This window comes from Apodemus sylvaticus, chromosome 19 (assembly GCF_947179515.1).
Source record: "Apodemus sylvaticus chromosome 19, mApoSyl1.1, whole genome shotgun sequence".
NCBI lineage: Eukaryota > Metazoa > Chordata > Mammalia > Rodentia > Muridae > Apodemus > Apodemus sylvaticus.
The window spans coordinates 5,828,621-5,847,717 of NC_067490.1; the positions used below are offsets into that span (position 1 = coordinate 5,828,621).

General features: G+C 48.7%; 1 protein-coding gene across 3 annotated transcripts in view; it reads left to right on the plus strand.

The window, feature by feature from the left end:
* Positions 1-17,333, plus strand: part of Mapk14 (mitogen-activated protein kinase 14) — a 57,611-nt gene extending 40,278 nt beyond the window's left edge. For 2 of the 3 annotated variants that reach the window (XM_052164165.1, XM_052164168.1), the window contains exons 9-12: positions 5,319-5,398; positions 10,198-10,276; positions 13,476-13,649; positions 15,241-17,333. In XM_052164165.1, the coding sequence (XP_052020125.1) occupies positions 5,319-5,398; positions 10,198-10,276; positions 13,476-13,649; positions 15,241-15,308 (401 nt within the window). In that variant the 3' untranslated portion in view covers positions 15,309-17,333. Of the gene's footprint in view, positions 1-5,318; positions 5,399-9,184; positions 9,265-10,197; positions 10,277-13,475; positions 13,650-15,240 lie in introns of all 3 variants that reach the window. The other variant, XM_052164167.1, reaches the window with a different exon arrangement.
* Positions 17,334-19,097: the final 1,764 nt, after the last annotated feature.

Below are 19,097 nucleotides of genomic sequence, written 5' to 3' on the forward strand. Positions count from 1 at the left end.
GTGCTGGGCCTAGAACCCAGGGTCTTAGTTGTGCTAGAAAAGCACTTTACCAGCTGAGTCACATGGCTAGGCAATTCTGGCAGATGGGTGTTTTGAGTAAAACTAGGAGTTAACTCTTAAGTGTTTACTTTTAACCGGGTGAACTGGAAAGCATTAGTTTAGTGGCCCTCTCCATTTTCTTAAGGTCCCAAGGAGTCCTGAAGTTCTCTTCACTGCCCTTGTTCTATGGTTTCTAGAACTCTTTTCAAAGCTTCTAGAGAACTTGTGAGCCCCACTCCAGCCTGCCTAGAAGGCCTGAGGCTGTAGCCTGTGTGGTTTGTAAACAGGACACTGATGAGACAGTTTGCAGGCTGCTCTATCCTAGAGTTTAGTTTCTTCGTGGGTTTCTGTTTATTTCACTTTTAGTCATTGTGCCTTTGAACGAGTGGTCTTGATTTCTGGCCTAATAGGACTTTTTGAGGCATCGTAGATCTGTTCGGAGTATGCTGTCCTATGTATGGCTCATAGTTGAAGAGCCCACGTGGTTAATGGCTGATGTAACTTAAATGAATCTCTACAGTTTTAAAGTTGATAACTGGTCAGTATTAATCGGTTCATGGTGTTGGACAGTCATGGCCACTGAGTGCTGTTCTGTGACTTGGAACACCATCTAGCTTAGTAAGAGTGTGATAGTGCTGTGTAGAGAGCGAAGCCCTTCCCAGAAGCCTGGTCGGCTAGACACATCGAGTGAATTCAGCTGAGAGAGCTTAATAGCAAAAGAGGAAGACTCAGCCTCTCTCCAAGTGGTGCCTACCTTCTCTGACTTTGAAATGTGTGGGTTCGTTAGATACTGGAATCCCGGACGTCAGCACCTCAGCTTACGGATTGAAAGCCGTGTGGCCTTGCTCGTGCCTGTATGCAGTATAGACAGAACATTTCCTACAGAGACCACAGACTTGACCTGTTGTTTTCCTTTGTAATCAAGTATAAGTTCCTTCGCGCATAAAAGACCTTCCCCCATTGTAGGTGATGTGGTACTACTTAGATGTGACCTATGGTCAGGGACTGCTCAGCAGTTACAGAGCATAGCTGCTCTTCCAGTCTCAGGGACCCAGTGTCTTCTGTCGGTCTCTGTGGGTGCCAGGCACATGCGGTACAGATATGCACACAGGCAAAGTGCTCAGACACATAAAAATAAATGATTTTTTAAAGGTGTGAACAGGGTGGTGACTGCTGGGTCACACTCATGTGCTTCTGTTGCTGTGCTCAGCTGTGTGCTGTCCTTGGTGTATTAGAACAGTCTCAGTGCAGTTAGGCCTTTTTCAAACGTGCTATGGAACATACAGACATACACCACGGTGGTCTTGTGAACCTGTGTCTGCTCTCCCCAGAGGGTGTAAAGCGTGCTGGTTGAGCAGACGCATGAGAATACACACCATATCGCAGCTGCCCACTGCTCTCCATTGTTACTTTCCTATTTTCCTCGGTTTTAGTTTTTTCTTTTCTTAAATTAAGGGAAGGCTTATAAATAAATGCTAGGCAGATAACTGTGCCGCAGAGCTGCATCTCCAGAAGTCGTCCTCAGTTTTGAAAAGAAGTTCACTGTTGACACTAAAGGCTGGTGCTTTAGGTTGGAGAGATTGTTCAGTGACCATGTGCTCCAGACCAGCACCCATGTCCGGCATCCCGCAGCTGCCACTTGCAGCTCTTTGGCCAGCCTGAAGCCAGGCTTGCAGTCACCGGCCTTTAAACCCAGCAGAGCTTGGGAGGCAGAGGCAGGCAGATCTCAGTGTGAAACCAGCCTAGTGAGTCCCAAGCCAGGGGGCTCACAGGGAAATCCTGTCTCAAAAAAAAAAAAAATTAAATTAAATTAAAAAAAAAAAAAAAAAGCAAGTGTCTAACTAAATGTTGAAGAAAAGCATTTTATGATGAGATTATTCTTTGCCCTTTATCCTTGAGAATATATATTAGAAAACAGGAGATGTTCCATATTTGTCCATAAACCTGGAGAACTATTTCTGTGTGTGCCAATGAAAATGACTGTCTGTAATCCAGAAAAGAAGGGAGCAGGCTAGCTTTCAGTGACGTTGTGTCCTGGCCTGTCACTAGAATGACTCCCCCACCCCAAAGACTTAATTAAGCCAGGCATAAGGGTGCACACTTATGGTCCCAGCACTTGGAGGCTGAGGCAGGGGGATTTTTTTTTTTTAATTACTATGGTAGTCAACTTGAGTTACATTAATTATTAATTATCCTCCCTTGTCTATTCTGCCTTCTGAATCCTTGGCCTCAGATAATTTATGAGTTAAAATTTGGTATGGTCATCCTACTTGAAATACATTTTAAACTGATGATAAACTTCCTTTCTGTGTGGGGGAACAAGGGCTATCCCAGTTGAGAAGGATAGCTCACTGTGGAAATGGCAGGCTGTGCTCAGCAGTGAGTCAAGTGTTCGGGTCAGTCAGTGTTTGCCAGGTGGGCTGCACTGGGCCAGGCTGGAGAGATGCTGCTGCCTGCCCTCAAAACCAGAGTAGTCAGTCTGAAGCAACAGGAGTGGTCGGGCGAATCGATGGAAGTCCTCCTCTGGTGGAAAAGCAAGGTGGGATGAGTGCTAAGAGGTGCAGATAGATTCCTGCAGAGAGGAGTCAGCCATGACGTAAACTCGGGGGACATTGCATCGCTGTGCACGTGTCGGTAAGCCAGGACCTGAGGAGACGGGAGACTTGCGCATTCTAGGTCACCTCAGCTACATAGTTTGAGGCCATCTCAAAAAAGCACGTCCAGAAAGCGTGCTTCTTCTTGTTAGAACAGCCCCCAGAAGGGACAGTGGGAAAGAAGGAAAGGCTTCCTACAGGGAGTGGAGGCTTTCCTTACAACTGCGTTAAGAGGCTCAGGTGCCTGGGATGCTTGTCCTGAGCTGGAGCTCTGAGCCTGTTGGATGGCAGTGAGGCCGGCGGGAGGTTCAGGGACAGATCTCAGGAGGGCACAGGTGTGAGGCTGCACAGCTGCTTACGACTTCAAGGTCTGACTTTGCTCACACTGCAGACAAGAGAGAGAAGTAAGGGTGAGCCTTGCCTGCTGGTGGGCAAGGCATGAGCTCCAGTATTGGAAGGATGCACGCCCTTCAGGCAGCGCAGAGGTGAAGCTAAGTTAGCTAGAAACAGCCCAGACTTCAACTTCCCCAAAGGGAATATAAGATGTGCCTCTTTAAAGTCAGTAAATCGGGGCTGGGGAGATGGCTCAGCGGTTAAGAGCACCAAGTGCTCTTCAGAGGTCCCAAGTTCAATTCCCAGCAACAACATGGTGGCTCACAACCATCTGTAATAGGATCTGACGTCCTCTTCTGGTGTGTCTGAAGACAGCAATAGTGTGCTCATATAAATAAAACAAATCTTTAACAAGCTACTTTTGAGTCATACATGGTAAAATCACTTCTGGGAAGGTTGGAAGAGGTTATTTTTTTCTACTAACATATACCCTCTTGAAGTGGCTAATACCAGATATTCCTGGGGAATAAAAATATGAGTGGAGCTAGATTTATATAAACTGAGTAGCTTCTTTCTGTCTACAAGGAAGATGCTCAGCTGTCACCATTAGCATGTCACTGGTGTCTCGGCCAGTTCTGGAGCAGCTCATGCTGACCTGTTTCAGTAGCAGTTTTTTATGTATTTTTTTAAAACCATTCTAACTTCAGATATATCTTCTGTGAGTGGATTTGCTTCTGGGTTACCTCAGTTTTCTGTAGGATGCATGTTTGGGGCACTAGCTCATCTTAAAGGACCAGCTTAATGACTGTTGCAGGCCTATGAAAGCAGCTGTAACCAACCGGTGTGTAAATGCACGAATGCACGGCCTTGTTGCAGTCCAGGAAAACTGCATCTATAAAACAGGCAGCAGGCTATACCTTCCTATTACCTTTCTAGAGTTTTCTTCTGTTTAAGCAAAAAAAATTTTTTAGAGATAAGATGCTATCTTATTGCATAAGCAGGTCCTGTGAGTAGGCAACTGTGGCTTGCAGACGCCCTTTCATAGCTGAGTTATGCTTATTTTCCCTCGGTATATGCAAGCTAAGTCAAGAATGTCTTCATCTTCTCTGTTCTTTAAATGTTGTGTGTGCCTTTTATGTATCAGATAGTCTAAACTGGAGGGGTGGGGTCCAGCCTAATGGCAGATATCTGTCTTCCCAGCACTTGGGAGATGAAGCCCAAGGAATCTGAGTTCAAAGCCAGCCTAGGCTGCATCCTACAGAATAATCAGCAAAGCTGCACCCCAACAGGAAGTGATCGGGGTCAATACCAAGTGCGCTCTGGACCATGAAGGCAAGGCAAGCACGGGCTGATTCCAGAGTACAAACTGTGGCATTGCCCAACAGTGCTCGGAGAGCAGGAGAGTAGGAGAGTTCTCACATGGTGTTGGGAGGTAGCTGGGGGGAGGGGGATTAGGTTGGCACATGAAGGAAGGGTATGACACACAGAGCCTGGTGGGCTCACCATCAGCTCCCTTATGAAGAAGCTATTCAGATGGTCGGCCACAGAACATATTCGAAGACCGTTTAAACTCTTATTCTCTGACTGAAGGCAGTGAGAGTAAATGGACTCTGATGCGGTGGACAGGCACTCATTTCTGAGGTTTTGGGTGCCACGATGAATATTCTGGGCCCTTTGCCTTTATGCTTAAAGCCTTTAGTATGTGAAGTCTGTTAAACTTTGGTTACCTTACAGCGTTAGGGCTGAAGCCTGGGGTCCTCCCTAGTGGGGCAGCTCCCTCTGCCGTCTGGCTGTCCTTGCATGCTCTGCTCCTAGAGGGGAGAGGGGAAGGGCTCCAGAGGACACACTCCAGAGAACAGTCTCTGGGATGAGAGTAGGCCTCCCAACTGTCAGGTGACAAGCTCATTAGGACAAGCCTTAGGGGAATAGTCACAAATAGACCAAGCATAGTGCTCCGCCTCCGCTTGCCAGTGGTCTCTGCTTAGCTGGCTTCTAGTGCCTCCGTGGGAGGGGAGCTCAAGGGGTGGGCTGGGCCCGTGGACCAAGTGGCGTGGCCTCTGTTGTCTAAGACCCAGCCACAGTGGCTTTACTTCCTGCTGCATGGTGGTGACAGATGTGTGTATGTGGCAGTATTTTGAACCTTTCTACAGGAGGAGCAAGTCATGCTGACAGTGGCCACCCTGCAGAAAGAAGCCTTCCACCCAGAATCTTCCACCATGTTGGCTTTGTTTGGGGGTTTTCATTTCCATTATTGGGGTGTTTTGTTTGTTGTGTTTTATTTTGCTCATTATTGTTTTGTTTGTTTTTCACTTTTATTTTGTCCCGACATTTTCCTTTATAGTCCACCATTAGATATTGATCAGTTGAAGCTCATTTTAAGACTCGTTGGAACCCCAGGGGCTGAGCTTCTGAAGAAAATCTCCTCAGAGTCTGTGAGTTGATGCCTTGATTGTAATTACTACCCTGTGGGCCTCTGCCGCTTGCCTCCCATCACTCTGCACTCTGACTCTGGAATGCTCATGTGCCCGTGTGCTGTGTGTGGTTTCCGAGGTATGTGTGTATGCACACATGTGAGCCTGCACGTGCCTGCTTGCATGCATGAGTGTGCTTTATTCTAAACTATCTTTATCTGGGTGTGGGAACCCCTTTGGGGCAGTTGTATGCTAATAAAACTGAGAGTTGAGATTCCAGTTCTTTCCAAGAGGTTAATGGGAAGTTTGTGTGTGTGTCCTCCTGAGCCCGGACTTCTCTAAAGTTGCCCACATGCTCAGAAGCCCTTCTCACTTTATGCTGAGCATCTAATATCTGACCCACTGTGTGCGAGTCTAACCTTGCCTCCAAAGGGCGAAATGTGCCTTGTCTGAAAGTTACCTGCTCTTTACTTCCCGAAAGGGGCTCCTCGTGTGCAGGGTCTTTCCATGAGCTCCTCTCCCCACCTCAGACCACACAACAAATCTGCAGATGGCTCTGAGCTCCTCCAGGAACCTGGGTCAATAGAACGAATAGCATGAGGGGCCGCCTGGAGCTCGGGCTTTCTCCATGGGGGCCGTAAGGAGACTCTGGTTTACTTGAGCTACCAGGTGGTTTTGTTTGGTTGTTTTAAGCTGTTAGTCAGTTTCTGGGGCCAGAAACCTTGAGGAAGCTAGCAAAGCCCCTCCTTCCTCTCATTCCCCCTTAGGGAAATAAACAGAGGAGCCAAGCCCCAGCTGTGCACGGGAGGTTTCCCTCCCGCCCCTTCCCTTGCTGCCCAGCTGAGGAGGCAGTTGGGTAGCAGCGGGCAAACAGAAGCACATAAGTCCCCTTCCCTGACAGATCAGGACCTCCACATCTGCTGTGTAGCTGTACACAGGACCCTGGAGCGAAGAACAGCTTTTGAATTTCTATTCTGAGGAGTGTGAAAGGGTTGCTAGGCCTATTTTATTTTGTTTGAGTTATTCCTTTAAGGAAGCAAAAACAAAAAAGCTGTGACTTGCCTTAGTCATGCCTTGAGTCATTGGGCAGAGGCTGTGCATCCCACGTGCTCTGGTAATGTGAGCTAATCATCTCCTGCAGTAGAGCCCTTGTCAGAAGTATTGACCACAACTGAAGAGGTGCTTTTGAAATGCGGAACCTGGGAATGGAGAGCCAAAGCCCTGGAGGGTGTTTAGGAAGGGCTGGATGGTAAGAGGGTAGGGCAGGCTGGATCTTGGGAAGGAGCTCAGCCAGCTAGGAAGTAGTGCTCGTGACACACTGAGATGGCCATTGTTCCCGTAGGGGTTTAACGCTAGCCGCTCTGTCCCCCTCCCACTCCAGCATCTGCTTGCTGCAGGCTCTGAGGCACACCCCTGAGGTGCTGTCTGCCCTCCACAGCCGTCCTTTCTGTGTAGGAAACAGTGTTGGATACATGGCATACATAAAGATGAGATATCTTTAATCCTAACATGAAGTGGGCACATGATGCATTTGAACAGTTCTAGTGCAGCAGTGGACCAAATCAGGTTCCAAGATAAAACATCCTCTCAGTAATAACAGTTGAATGCAGTAGTAAGAAACGCGCTTCCCTGCACAGTTGTCAGAAGTGGGTAAATGGAGTCTAAATGTTGAAAAAGTATGGGCAAAGTTAATTTAATGTTGATGATACCACCCTGTACTTTTGAAATCTCCAAAGCACCAGGTGTGATGGTGCAGGTCTGTAACCCTAGCACTTAAAAGGCAGAGGCAAAAGGACTGAGGTATGAAACTGACCTAGGCTACATAGCAACTTTGTGGCCAGCCTGGACTAATTTGATACTGCTTTAAAACAAAACAAAACAAAAAAAAAAAACTGCTGTTGACTCAGTTATGTCGCCATGGCCATGGGTCTCACCCCCAGGACCGCTGGGGGTGGGGAGCACACAGCACCTACACACAGGTCAGATAAGACTGAGGGAGAAAAACTGTTCAGAAAGTTTTAAAAGGAAAGACATTAGTAAAGAATTGTCAACAGAACACTGAATAATTCATTCCTTCTAGAAAGAACAGAACAGGGACGCCAGTGTGGACAAGGACCTAGGGTCCGAGTAACAGAAAATACAGCGATGGGGAGAACAGGACAGAATGGTGGCCGGTGGTCATGGCAGAGGCCCCAGGACAGAGCTCACTGTTCCTGTCCCCGTTCCTTCAGAAATACATCTTCCTGACTCCCAGATGACAAGTGGCCAGCCTGTACATGCCACCCGCAAGGAGAACATGGCAGAATGTGAGTGCATGAGCTTAGTGGAATCTGGCTGTGGCTAGTTCACCCCATTTGTCCCCTTTTAGTATACAGAGCATTGTTCAGAATGGAATTTACAGATGGAAGTCCAAAGTCCGTGGTGGAGTGAGCCGGCCCAGCTGCGCTGTGCTCAGGCAGAGGAAGGACAAACGCATTAGCAGTAATCAGACCTCGAGCAGGGTTCAGGCTGACGTAGCAGGAAGGGAAGCCATGGAGGAATGAAATTACTTGTCTTGTTTATTAAAGATGAGATTCCAGCTGAAGGGATGACTTGATTCTTAAGTGAGGAGAAAGGAAGCTCACTGAATTGTGTTAACGTTTAGTGAAAAATACTAGCATCACTTTGAGAGGGCGCATATGACAGACTGACAGTGGGTCTCCATTTCAGAAGCTGTGGCCTGCACCTGGTAAACCTGGGAAGTTAGTAGGCCTGTCATTTGAGTAAGGACACTGAGATGGCTCAGCAGCAGAGGGACCTGAGTTCACTCATAGGGCCCACACAGTGGGTAGAGAATTCTACAACTTGGAGATCTCGCCACTGATCTCCATCCACTAGTGGTATGCATGCCCTGCCCCTCCCCACCACACAAACAAATGTGAAAATGTAGTAACGGAGCCAGGTGGTGGTGGCGCACACCTGTAATCCCAGCACTCTGGGAGGCTGAAGCAGGCGGATTTCTGAGTTCGAGGACAGCCAGGGCTACACAGAGAAACCCTGTCTCGAAAAAACCAAATTTAAAAAAAAAAAAAAAAAAGAAAGAAAAAAGAAAATGTAGTAACGGAAACTTCGTGTAACTTTGCCTCTATCAGATGAACACACCTTTCCGTTCATTCAAGTTAATGGGTTCCCTCACTTCAGGTGTGAGGATAATTGTGGCATGCTCTAACGCTGTCAACCAGACTGGCTTCTGTTTTGCCCTTGCCATCATCACCCCTGAAGTACCCTTCTTCGCCTGCCTATGTATTGTGGCATGCATCTTAAATACACCGCTGCCGATGGCTTTGAGACTTGGCATAGCTCAGCACCCACACCCCAAGTGTCTCAGCCTGTGCCACCAACACTGAGCCTCCTCCTCGGGTAGATCTGTTGGGTACGTTAGGTTTCCAGAGTTTTGTCACTGTTATCTTCATCTTCTATGTTTGCCACCATGGCAAACAGGTTTTGGCCATTGGGACTTGAAAATGGTTCTCTGGCTGGCGTCCTGGGTCCAGGAGCAGTCTGCTTCCAGAGAACCTAAACTATTTTAACATTAAAGCTGACACTTAAGGAAATGTCTGTTTTCACGTGTGCATGGCCACTAACAGCTCCTGCCGTTCTCCATGGAATATTGGAACATGCAGTCTTAGGTCTGGCCTGGTGTGGTTGGGAGACAGAGTTGTTTTGTTTGGGATGGCTTTTGACTTTAAAAAATAAAAATAAAAACTACAACTGGAGTTGATTTGTATACTGTGTGTTTCAACAATGCCCTTGACTAGGCATCTTAAGATATTAACCAGCTTCAGCAGATAATGCGTCTGACGGGGACACCCCCTGCTTATCTCATTAACAGGATGCCAAGCCATGAGGTGAGAACAAACAGCATGCTCAGGGAGGCCACCTTCTCGTTGTAGCATCTCTGTATAGCCAGCACTTTCTAATGTCACCAAATGCTTGCATGTGCACCGAGAACTCTGAAAAGTAGTACTGGCTGTGTGCTAGCAGGGTGTTGACGTTTGGGATGAAATGTCCTAAGACTATGAGGGAACGCTGCAGTGTAGGCCAGTGTACCCTGGCTTTTGGTTCTCTGTATATCTTGTGCTTGAGGTAACATGTCGTTGCAGGGGTGTGTAGTCAGGGTGTGCTGCAGCCGCGTCAACCTAGAGAAGACTGCGTGCAAGCACACACTAAACCCCTTGTACTAATAGGTGTGCTGGGTTTTTAAAACCCATAGTACACATGAGCACTTGGGGAATCAGGTTGTAACCAGCTCATAACTCCGTGTATGATCAGTGTGCTTTTTCAAACGGGCCCTTAGTATTTTGGGAAAACAGGCTAGCAGACAGACAGACCCTCGTGGAGTGTTGGCTTGCATTTGAGCTTTTGTCTGTGTTGACGGATGGCTTCTCTGGTGAGATGGGCTTCTTACCTCTCGCATTCCTTCTTCCATTCCACTTGGTTAAGCCATGTCTGTGTCTGGTTCCGACACTTCAAACTGGAATGAGTCTGTTTCAGTGCCAGCTCCTCTTCATGACCTACCTGATATGATAGGAAGGCGGTTCTGGTTTTAAACTTCTGACCCTTTGACCAGAACACTAATAAAAGCGTAGTTGATTGGTTGGCATATCTCCATGTGAGATAGCACTGTGGGGGGACAGCAAGAATAAAGTCAGTGACAAGAAAAGAAGCCTGAGCTGAGCTCCCCGGGCAGTGGGCCATGCCGGGGTGTGGGGCCTTGGCCAAGCCCTGCTGCTCTCAGTAACCCTGCTGAGCACACTCATTCTGAGCCCGTGTCTTTACAGGCAAGAAACTACATTCAGTCTCTGGCCCAGATGCCGAAGATGAACTTCGCAAATGTGTTCATTGGTGCCAATCCCCTGGGTGAGTTGGTCAGACTCTTATTTTGTGACATAAATTAGGGATCTGAAGTTTTGTTGTTTTGACTAAAAAGAGTACCTTTATAAGTGACTTTTGGGTCGCCGGGCAGTGGTGGCACACACCTGTAATCCCAGCATTTGGGAGGCAGAGGCAGGTGGATTTCTGAGTTGAGGCCAGCCTGGTCTACAGAGTGAGTTCCAGGACAGCCAGTGCTACACAGAGAAACCCTGTCTTGAAAAAACCAAATGCAAAAAAAAAAAAAAAAAATCTTTTGGGTCTCAATAAATATGGCTGTTACTGTCTGTGTTGTCACATTTAAAGGACGATCATACGATGATAGGCTTGTGTGTTTATATGTTCACAGAATATGGTGGTAAAAAGGACAAGGGCAGTGAAGAATGGAGAACGGGGAATTATGGGGACTGGGAGGAAGGAAGGAGGCATGACCCTTCCAGCTGCTGGTGGTAGGTGGAGCCCAGCTGAGATCAGAAACAGGCACAGGTGCATGCTTAATGCCTGGCCCCGGGACCCAGTGTCCTCCATCCACTCTCACAGACTCTTTCCCTTCCCTCCTCTCCCTGCCGTTCAGGGTGTAACCAGCTGCCTTTGCAGCATTAATTCTCCATCATTGCCTTCCTGCCCCCATCAGCTCCAGGACCACCTGGCAAACGGAAGTGACAGTGGAGCTCAGAATGAGTCTTGCTTTTCCTTTGCTGCGGATGGTCCCAGGGTAGTGTGCTGAGGTTCTAGTTCCTCGCTCTGGTGTAGTAGGCAGTAGGAGATAGAGAACCATCAGAATGTCTCCCTGCCAAGAGAAGGGAGCAAGCAGGTGGTGGCTGCTGTCCCCTCCTCTCCCGTTCCTGCAGATGTTACTCTAAAGTCACTGCACTAAGTGAAGCCATGTGCCAGAGCTAGTTATCCTTTGAAGGGCTGGTGTCTATGGCAGTGGTCTCAAAGGCCGGGAGAGGCAGGGCTGTTTCCCCTTCAAGAACTCCATCCAAACGGCAGTACAGAGGAGTGCCTGTGCTGTGGCAGTTATTCCTGTAGCAGGAGAGGTGCATGTGTTCCTGGAGGACGGTGTCCAGCCTAAGTCACACCATTCAGGCCTCAGGTGTGCACGACGGTACTGACAGGTTGGGTTAGGTTTGTGGCCTCCCTGTCAGGCTCGCTGGGCTTTTTCTAACTTATTTGTGCTGCAGCATCCAGGTGCGGGTATGCGAGGTCTCTGTGATCCATGGTCTCCATGTTGAGTCCACCTCTGATTCCTCGCCCATCAGATGTTCAGTGCAGTGTTTGAGTCTTCTTTGATTGAGCTGACAGACAGATTGAAAAGAACCAGCTTTCAGGAGTGAGTCCAGGCTGCTGGAGACCGAAAGAAGGCTCTGGCCCATCTGGTGTTCCTCACAGCCTGCTCACATCCAAACATGCCTGGCAGCCCATTGCCAAGAGCTTGTCAGAGGAACATGCTGTTACCGATCGATCGATAGCCGAACCGTCCCTGACATGCTAGCTGGGCTGCACACCGGGGACATAAATGTCAACAGCCTGCTGTCAGTCACAGGCTTCGCATCACTGCCCGTCTCAGAGCACAGCCAAGGACCTCGCACTGCCCTTGCTCTTGGCATGTCTGTCTGTATCTGCCTCCTGCCTCTGTCCCTGAGAAGTCCTGTTCTTACTTCTGACGTGTTCCTCATCTGAGTGCTTTGGTCCTGGGTAACTTTCTGCCCTAGCATGGCAGGCACCCACTCATTCATGTTCAATATAAAGTCAGCAGATTTATAGAAGAACAAGGGAAGAATTTGTATCCAGGCAGTCCTCCAGAGCTTCAGTGTTGAAGACAGGTCATATGGCCTTTTAAGTGCTGGGATTACAGGTGTGTGCACTGTGCCCGCTGTCTGCAGTGCTGGGTTTAGACCCAAGGCCTTAGGCACACTCTGCAGACTTTACTGGCTGTACCGCAGCCCTCGCCTAGCGCTCTAAGCTGGAGAGCCAGCACATGCATGTTTGCTGTTTCCTCTGTATGTCTGTGAATAACTGGAGCTCAGGCTGCAGGCTGTACGATCACTCAGGAGCAGAGGTACATCTCTTCAGGAGGTTCTCCCCCTCAATACCCACAGCCTTCCACATCGAAGAAATCATCTGGAGCTGTAGAGGTGGCTACAATCACTTAATCGAACTGCCTGCTCTGCCAAGGGGCTCTTGGTTTGAGTCCCTGCACCAACATGGTGGCTCACGACTGTCTTTAATTCCACTTCCAGAGGATCCTGCGCCCTCTGCTGGATTTTAGATTTTCAGCCAAGCAGGCGTGCACTGTAATGTAGACATACTTAAACATAAATTTAAAAGAACCTGTGGAGTTTAGAAAGCCTTTCTGAGCCGGGCATGGTGGCACACGCCTGTAATCCCAGCACTTGGGAGGCAGAGGCAGGCGGATTTCTGTGTTCGAGGCCAGCCTGGTCTACAGAGTGAGTTCCAGGACAGCCAGGGCTACACAGAGAAACTCTGTCTCAAAAAAACCAAAAAAAAAAAAAAAAAAAAAAAAGCCTTTCTGGTCCTCCTAAGCAGGACGACCTCATCAGACAGAACTAAACAGATCTGCTCCACAGCCTCTAGTCTCTAGTGAGGTCATTGCTTTTGGGAGACAAAAAAATCAGTAGTGGCTCCTAGAAACCATTATTGAAAGTAACTGATGATCACTAGGAGACATTGCCCCATATCTCTCCTGGGGAGAAGGGGGAGAGCTCACGATGGCGGCTCCCTTTGGCTCCCACATCAGTAAGCTCGAGGCTGTGGGGCCCCAGCTCAGCGTCACCTGCGACATGGTTGGGCTCAGTATGCCTGGCTTCACTCTTACCAACAGTTGAGATGTAATTTCTAGGTTTTGGTAAATCTAAAGAATAGAGGAAACTGGGAGAGGGTACAGTACAGCACACGGAAGAGTGGCAGCTTCTGACAATGGTGTCCTCAGCATCCAGAGTGCCTACAAGTAGAAACCAAGGCAGACGGGGAGGAGAAGGGGAAGGGTGTTTGTTGTTCCTCAGTAATGTTTTTAAAATGTGCCAGAGGCATTTAACACAGACACACAGGAGAGAAGTGCCAAGTAGAAACATCCCGAAAAGATGCTCCGTGTGGGTGGGAGCAGTGCTTGGAGCTTGCACGGTGGCGGCACTAACGCCGTGTGTTCCCCTCTCTGCTGTGGCAGCTGTCGACCTGCTGGAGAAGATGCTTGTTCTGGACTCAGACAAGAGGATCACAGCGGCCCAAGCTCTCGCGCACGCCTACTTTGCTCAGTACCACGACCCCGACGATGAGCCCGTGGCTGACCCTTACGACCAGTCCTTTGAGAGCAGGGACCTCCTCATCGATGAGTGGAAGAGTGAGTCCCGGGCAGGCCAAGTGGGCCTCGGCCTTGCTTTCAGTTTAGTCATGTTTTGTTTCTTTTTTTTTTTGAGCCAGGATTTTTCTCTGTGTAGCCACTCAGAACAACTCACTCTGTAGACCAGGCTAGCGTCAAACTCAGAGATGCACCTGTCCCTGCCCCCTGAGTGCTAGGATTAAAGGCATGTGCTACCAAGTCCAACTTTAACAGTGCTGGAGATTAGACCTAGGACTCATACATACTACGCAAGGGTTCTACCACTAAACTACATGCCCAACTTAAAGTTTTTAAAGTCTTTTCTTTTTTTCTTTTTAGTTGTTTTGGATTTGGTTTTTTCGAGACAGGGTTTCTCTGTGTAGCCCTGGCTGACCTGGAACTCACTCTGCAGACCAGGCTGGCCTCTAACTCAGAAATCCGCCTGCCTCTGCCTCCCAAAGTGCTGGGATTACAGCTTTTTTTTTTTTATCTTTTTTTTTCTTTTTTTTTTTTTTCTTTAAAGTCTTTTCTAAGTGGTTCTCACTATTCAGAAACCTGAGGAAGGGCGGGGCGGTGGTGGCGCAGCCTGTAATCCCAGCACTCTGGGAGGCAGAGGCAGGCAGATTTCTGAGTTTGAGGACAGCCTGGTCTACAGAGTGAGCTCTAGGACAGCCAGGGCTACACAGAGAAACCCTGTCTTGAAAACAAACAAACAAACAAAAAAGAAGCTTTAGGAAAAATGAGAACTTAATGACAGCCTAATATTTCGTATACACCTGTGATCCTAGTACTTGGGAGTCAGTTTAAAGTTGAGCTGGAGAGATGGCTCAGCCGTTGAGAGCACTCACTGCTCTTCCAAAGTCCTGAGTTCGTTTCCCAGCAACCTCATGGTGGCTCACAATCATCAGCAGTGGGATCTGACGCCCTCTTCTGGTGTGTCTGAAGACAGCTACAGTGTACTCACATATAATAAATAAATCTTTAAAAAAACAAGTGTAAGATTTGAAAACCAGACTGTAAAGTTATTCATAACCATCTAGGTAGTTTGAAGCTCTCCTGGGCTATGTGAGAACCTGTCTAAATCAAACCCTTGTGAATGGTTACCAGCAGCTCTCTAAACTCCACCAGGGTCTCTGGTGCATATGTTCCCTGAAGGGTTCGCAGATAGAGAGTGCACAGCCGTCACCCTCACAGAGAGTTCTTGCGGGTTTTACAGTTATAGCATCCTTTCAGGATAAAGGAGGCCCAGTGTACTTGAGCACAGAACCAGGACAAGGGTTTCTTATAGCTTACTTTAGCCTCGTTAGGGACTGCCAGGGATGGAGCCACATCTCGCCCAGTCCTTCTCCATCAGTTCTGCACTTAGATTCCAGAGCAGGACTGCCTCACTGCGCAGAGTGCAGCACTGCTCTGGGGAGCACTCAGGAGGAGCACCTTGCATGATAGAGTAGGGGCGACAGTTCTCTCCATGTCCTTGAACTGGAGCTGCTCTGCTGCAGGTCATGAGCAAGGAGATTGATGCATTCATCAAACCACTGAGGGCGGAGCTAAGTGGCTGCTGGCAGCAGCGGTGCCTGGAGTCTTAATGCCTCTCCATTCCTTCCCGCCCTAGGCCTGACCTATGATGAAGTCATCAGCTTTGTGCCGCCGCCTCTTGACCAAGAAGAAATGGAGTCCTGAACACCTGGTTTCTGTTCTGTCTGTCCCACTTCACTGTGAGGGGAAGGCCTTTTCATGGGGACTCTCCAAATACCATTCAAGTGCCTCTTGTTGAAAGATTCCTTCATGGCAGAAGGGGTGCATGTATGTGTTAGTGTGTGTATGTGTGTGTGTGTCTGTCTGTCTGTTCGTCTGTCCACCTATCTTTGTGGAAGTCATTGTGATGGCAGTGACTTGAGTTGTGAATGCTCCTTGGTAGTCTGCTTGCTTTCTCAGTCTGGGCAGGCCAGTGGGAACTGCCATCTCCTTAGGGACGTATGTGTCAAGTGCAAAGTAAGAAATGTTAAAAATGTCTCTGTTCTTAGCGACCTTGCCACTTTGGCTTCTCCTGTGGCCCTGCCTTTACCATATCACAGTGACAGAGAGAGGCTGCTTCATGTCTGAGGCTATCCCTCAGTCATGCATAATCTAGCCTGTGACCAGCTTGCTTAACGTCCTCAGAACTTGACAGGTATGTTCAAAGTTGTCAGTCTTGTTTGTGCCTTAAAAGGAGAGAAGGGCGCGTAGATAGTTACAGGATCTCAGCTGCTGGCGTTCCGAGCTAGGCGAGTGCACAGGGAAAAAACAAGGCAGCCTTCTAGAAGGCCATGGGTGCATGCGTGTGCATGCATGTGTGTGTGTGTGTGCGTGCAGCCGCCCTCCCTCGCGTCCAGGAGAAGCTGTTCTCTATGCTCACTGCTCACCTCAGTGCAGAGGTCTGCAGTGCCAGGCACAGGTTCCTGCCGTCAGTAGTTGGCTGTGTCATCCTCACGTCTAGCGGAATGCGGATGTGTCTGCATGCTGTGCTCTTGGAGCTCGTCCTGTCCTCTGGAAGCCTGGGCCAGGCGTGTGAAGACTGCCCAGCACTTCCTGTCCACGCGCCTCAGCCCACGCTATGGGCACGTGCCGTCTCCTCGCTCCGGCTCCTTCGTGTTGAACACAACTGATCTTCCAGGTGCTCATGGTGCGGGAAGACAGGATGGACAGACGAATGGAGCACCTGAACCCTTGCCATCTGATGTCACCAACTCGGGGAAAACAAGTCCTGTCCTAGGACTGTCCCCAGCTCTGGAAATCATGTTCTCACTCATGGTAACCAGCTCTGAACGCTGAAAGCCCAGCGAAGGGAGAGACGAGCTCCTGTCTTTCTCAAAATAGAGTTGTTAGACACAAAACCCAGTAGTCAGGCCCCTCTCCTTGTGAGGGTCCCCCACCCACCCCACCCCACCCCACCCCACCCCACCCCCGGCAGCTTGACACTAGTTCAGTGTCGATTTGGGGAGGAAGCAATTCTGTCTTGGAATTTTGTATGTTGTAGGAATCCTTAGAGAGTGTGGTTCCTTCTGATGGGGAGAAAGGGCAAATTATTTTAATATTTTGTATTTTCACCTTTATAAACATGAATCCTCAGGGGTGAAGAACTGTTTGCATAATTTTCTGAATTTCGGGCACTTTGTGCTATATGAGGACCCGTATATTTAAGCTTTTTGTGCAGTAAGAAAGTGTAAAGCCAATTCCAGTGTTGGATGTAACAGGTCTTGTATTTAGGTCATGGTGTCTCCATTCTTTGTCAGTGCAGGGACCTGCCTGCTCCCTGGGGCAGGGCGGGACCCTGAGTCATCTGGAGCCCAGGAGGAGGCAGCCTGGCCAGGCCTGGCCACCTCAGTATGCAGTTCAGCTCCACACCATCCAATCAAGATGGGTTAGAATGCCAAGTGTGATTTCCAGCAAAACTCTGCTCTGGTTATTTTATTGAAGATGTCTTTGCACATGTGCCCATGCTGTGTTAGGGGCTGTGCTCCAGGGCTTGGACTCAAAGCTAGAGCTGGCAGAAGAGCTGCTGGCATCCACAGTGCAGTGCCACCGCTGCCGCCGAGTTTCTCCATCGGAGGACAAGGGAAGGAGAAAACTGCTGTTTATTTGTGTTTGTGAACTTGGCTGTAATCTGGTGTGCCATAGGATGTCAGACAATACCACTGGTTAAATAAAACCTATTTTTCAAATTCAGTTGCTTTCTCAAGTTTATTCTGTTCCTCTTGGTTGTGGGAGGGTTTTTGTCAGGTGTGGGCTAGCGCCTATGTCTAGCAGACAGACCCTTTCTAAAGCTGCTTTGGTGGGTGGCCCTGTGGTCAAGGCAGGTCTTTGCAGTGAGTGAGTTACCATGCGGAGAGAAAACCGCATGGGAGGGTGACCTGGGATGCAGCCATACACACTTCAGACTAAGTCAAACTTGCCACTTCATATTAACTTTGCTTGAGGTTTTAGTTCTGGTATCAGCTTCCACCAGGTCAACCATCCTGTGCATGACAGGAAACAACTGCAATCAGATCTGCTTGATATTTGTAGCATTTGACACATGCTAATACTATAGGCTAATAGTCCAGTCCAGTCTGTGTACCTGCAGTCACGTGGTTCCATCTAGGTGTCTCACTTCTCTGTTGTCAGGAAACTAGGGGGACTCGGGTCACAATGCAAAGAAGAGGGGTGCTCCTTTATAAACCAAGTGTGTTTTAATATGGACACACCCACTGTACCTATCAATTACATGTCCGGAGGTCTTTACAAGTGCACAGATGGGGATAGGGTTGGTTGAGTACCAATTCTCTGTGATAGAACAAACTGGAAACAACCTAAGAGGCCATCTGCCACAGAACCCCACACAGACACATGGGGTCATGTGAGGAGCGTGATGTGAAAGAGGGCAGTGACATTCTATAGCATATGCCTTCCTCCCCGTCACTGATAAATGGTAAAGATTGAGGATTTCCTTTTACCCAGAATGCTTGGGACAAAGGTCATAGATTTCAGAATTACCACCGTTTGGACATCCCTCAATCAGGAGCCCTGAGATCTACACAATGCAGAGTGACAAATCAGGTGGAGCACCCTAGGCTTCCTATTGGGGAGTGTCACATGCTGCTTGGCCAGGAGAACCCTGGAGGGACACACACTGAAGCCTCAGCAGCGCCTCTGGCTTTTGTCTACAACCAGGAAGATCTTTAAAATCCACCTGGTCTGGGGACCTGTTCCTCATAGCCCTTTCTTTTACAGCCTGCATCTAGCTCCTTAGCTTCAGGAGCCTAACCCATGAGGGGAGGGTGACGTGTCTTCTTCCCCAAACCAGCTCTGAGGGATGGGAAGCAAGTTTCCAACTTAGCCACTGCTGCCAACTCGGCCAGATAGTCATTAGTCATCGAGCCTTCATTGCAGGCCACCAAGCAGCATCCAGCCGTGCGTCCGCCCACTAGATGCCAGTGGCAACCATGCTTCCTTCCCTGATTTGTAACAGCCACGGAGGTCTCTAGATATTACCAGTTGGCAATAGCATCCCCAGTGTAAAAGTCATGCAGGAGTCCTATGCCTCTGTCCTTGAGAATCCCTTGAAGGTCAGCATCTTGTAGCCTGCTGCAATTTAAGAGAGGTGGCTTGGTACCCCAGAAAGCAAGGTCCCAGCTGGACCTAGTGGTACATGCCTATAATCCCAGCACTTGGGAGTCACAGGAAGGCAGATCTGAGTTCAAGTCCAGCCTCAGTCTACAGAGTGAGTTCCCTGGACAAGTCAGAGCTGTGTAGTGAGACTTTACCTTGAATGCATGAATGAGGAATGGATGGGGTGATGGATGGGTCATGAATGAATGAATGAATGAATGAATGAGTGAATGAATGAGTGAATGGCCCTTTTAAAAATCTCACATACATCTTGAAAAAAGAATTCAGACTTTTCAGAAGGAAGTCCTCCAGTGTGTAATCCCAGGTAATCCCAGCGCCCAG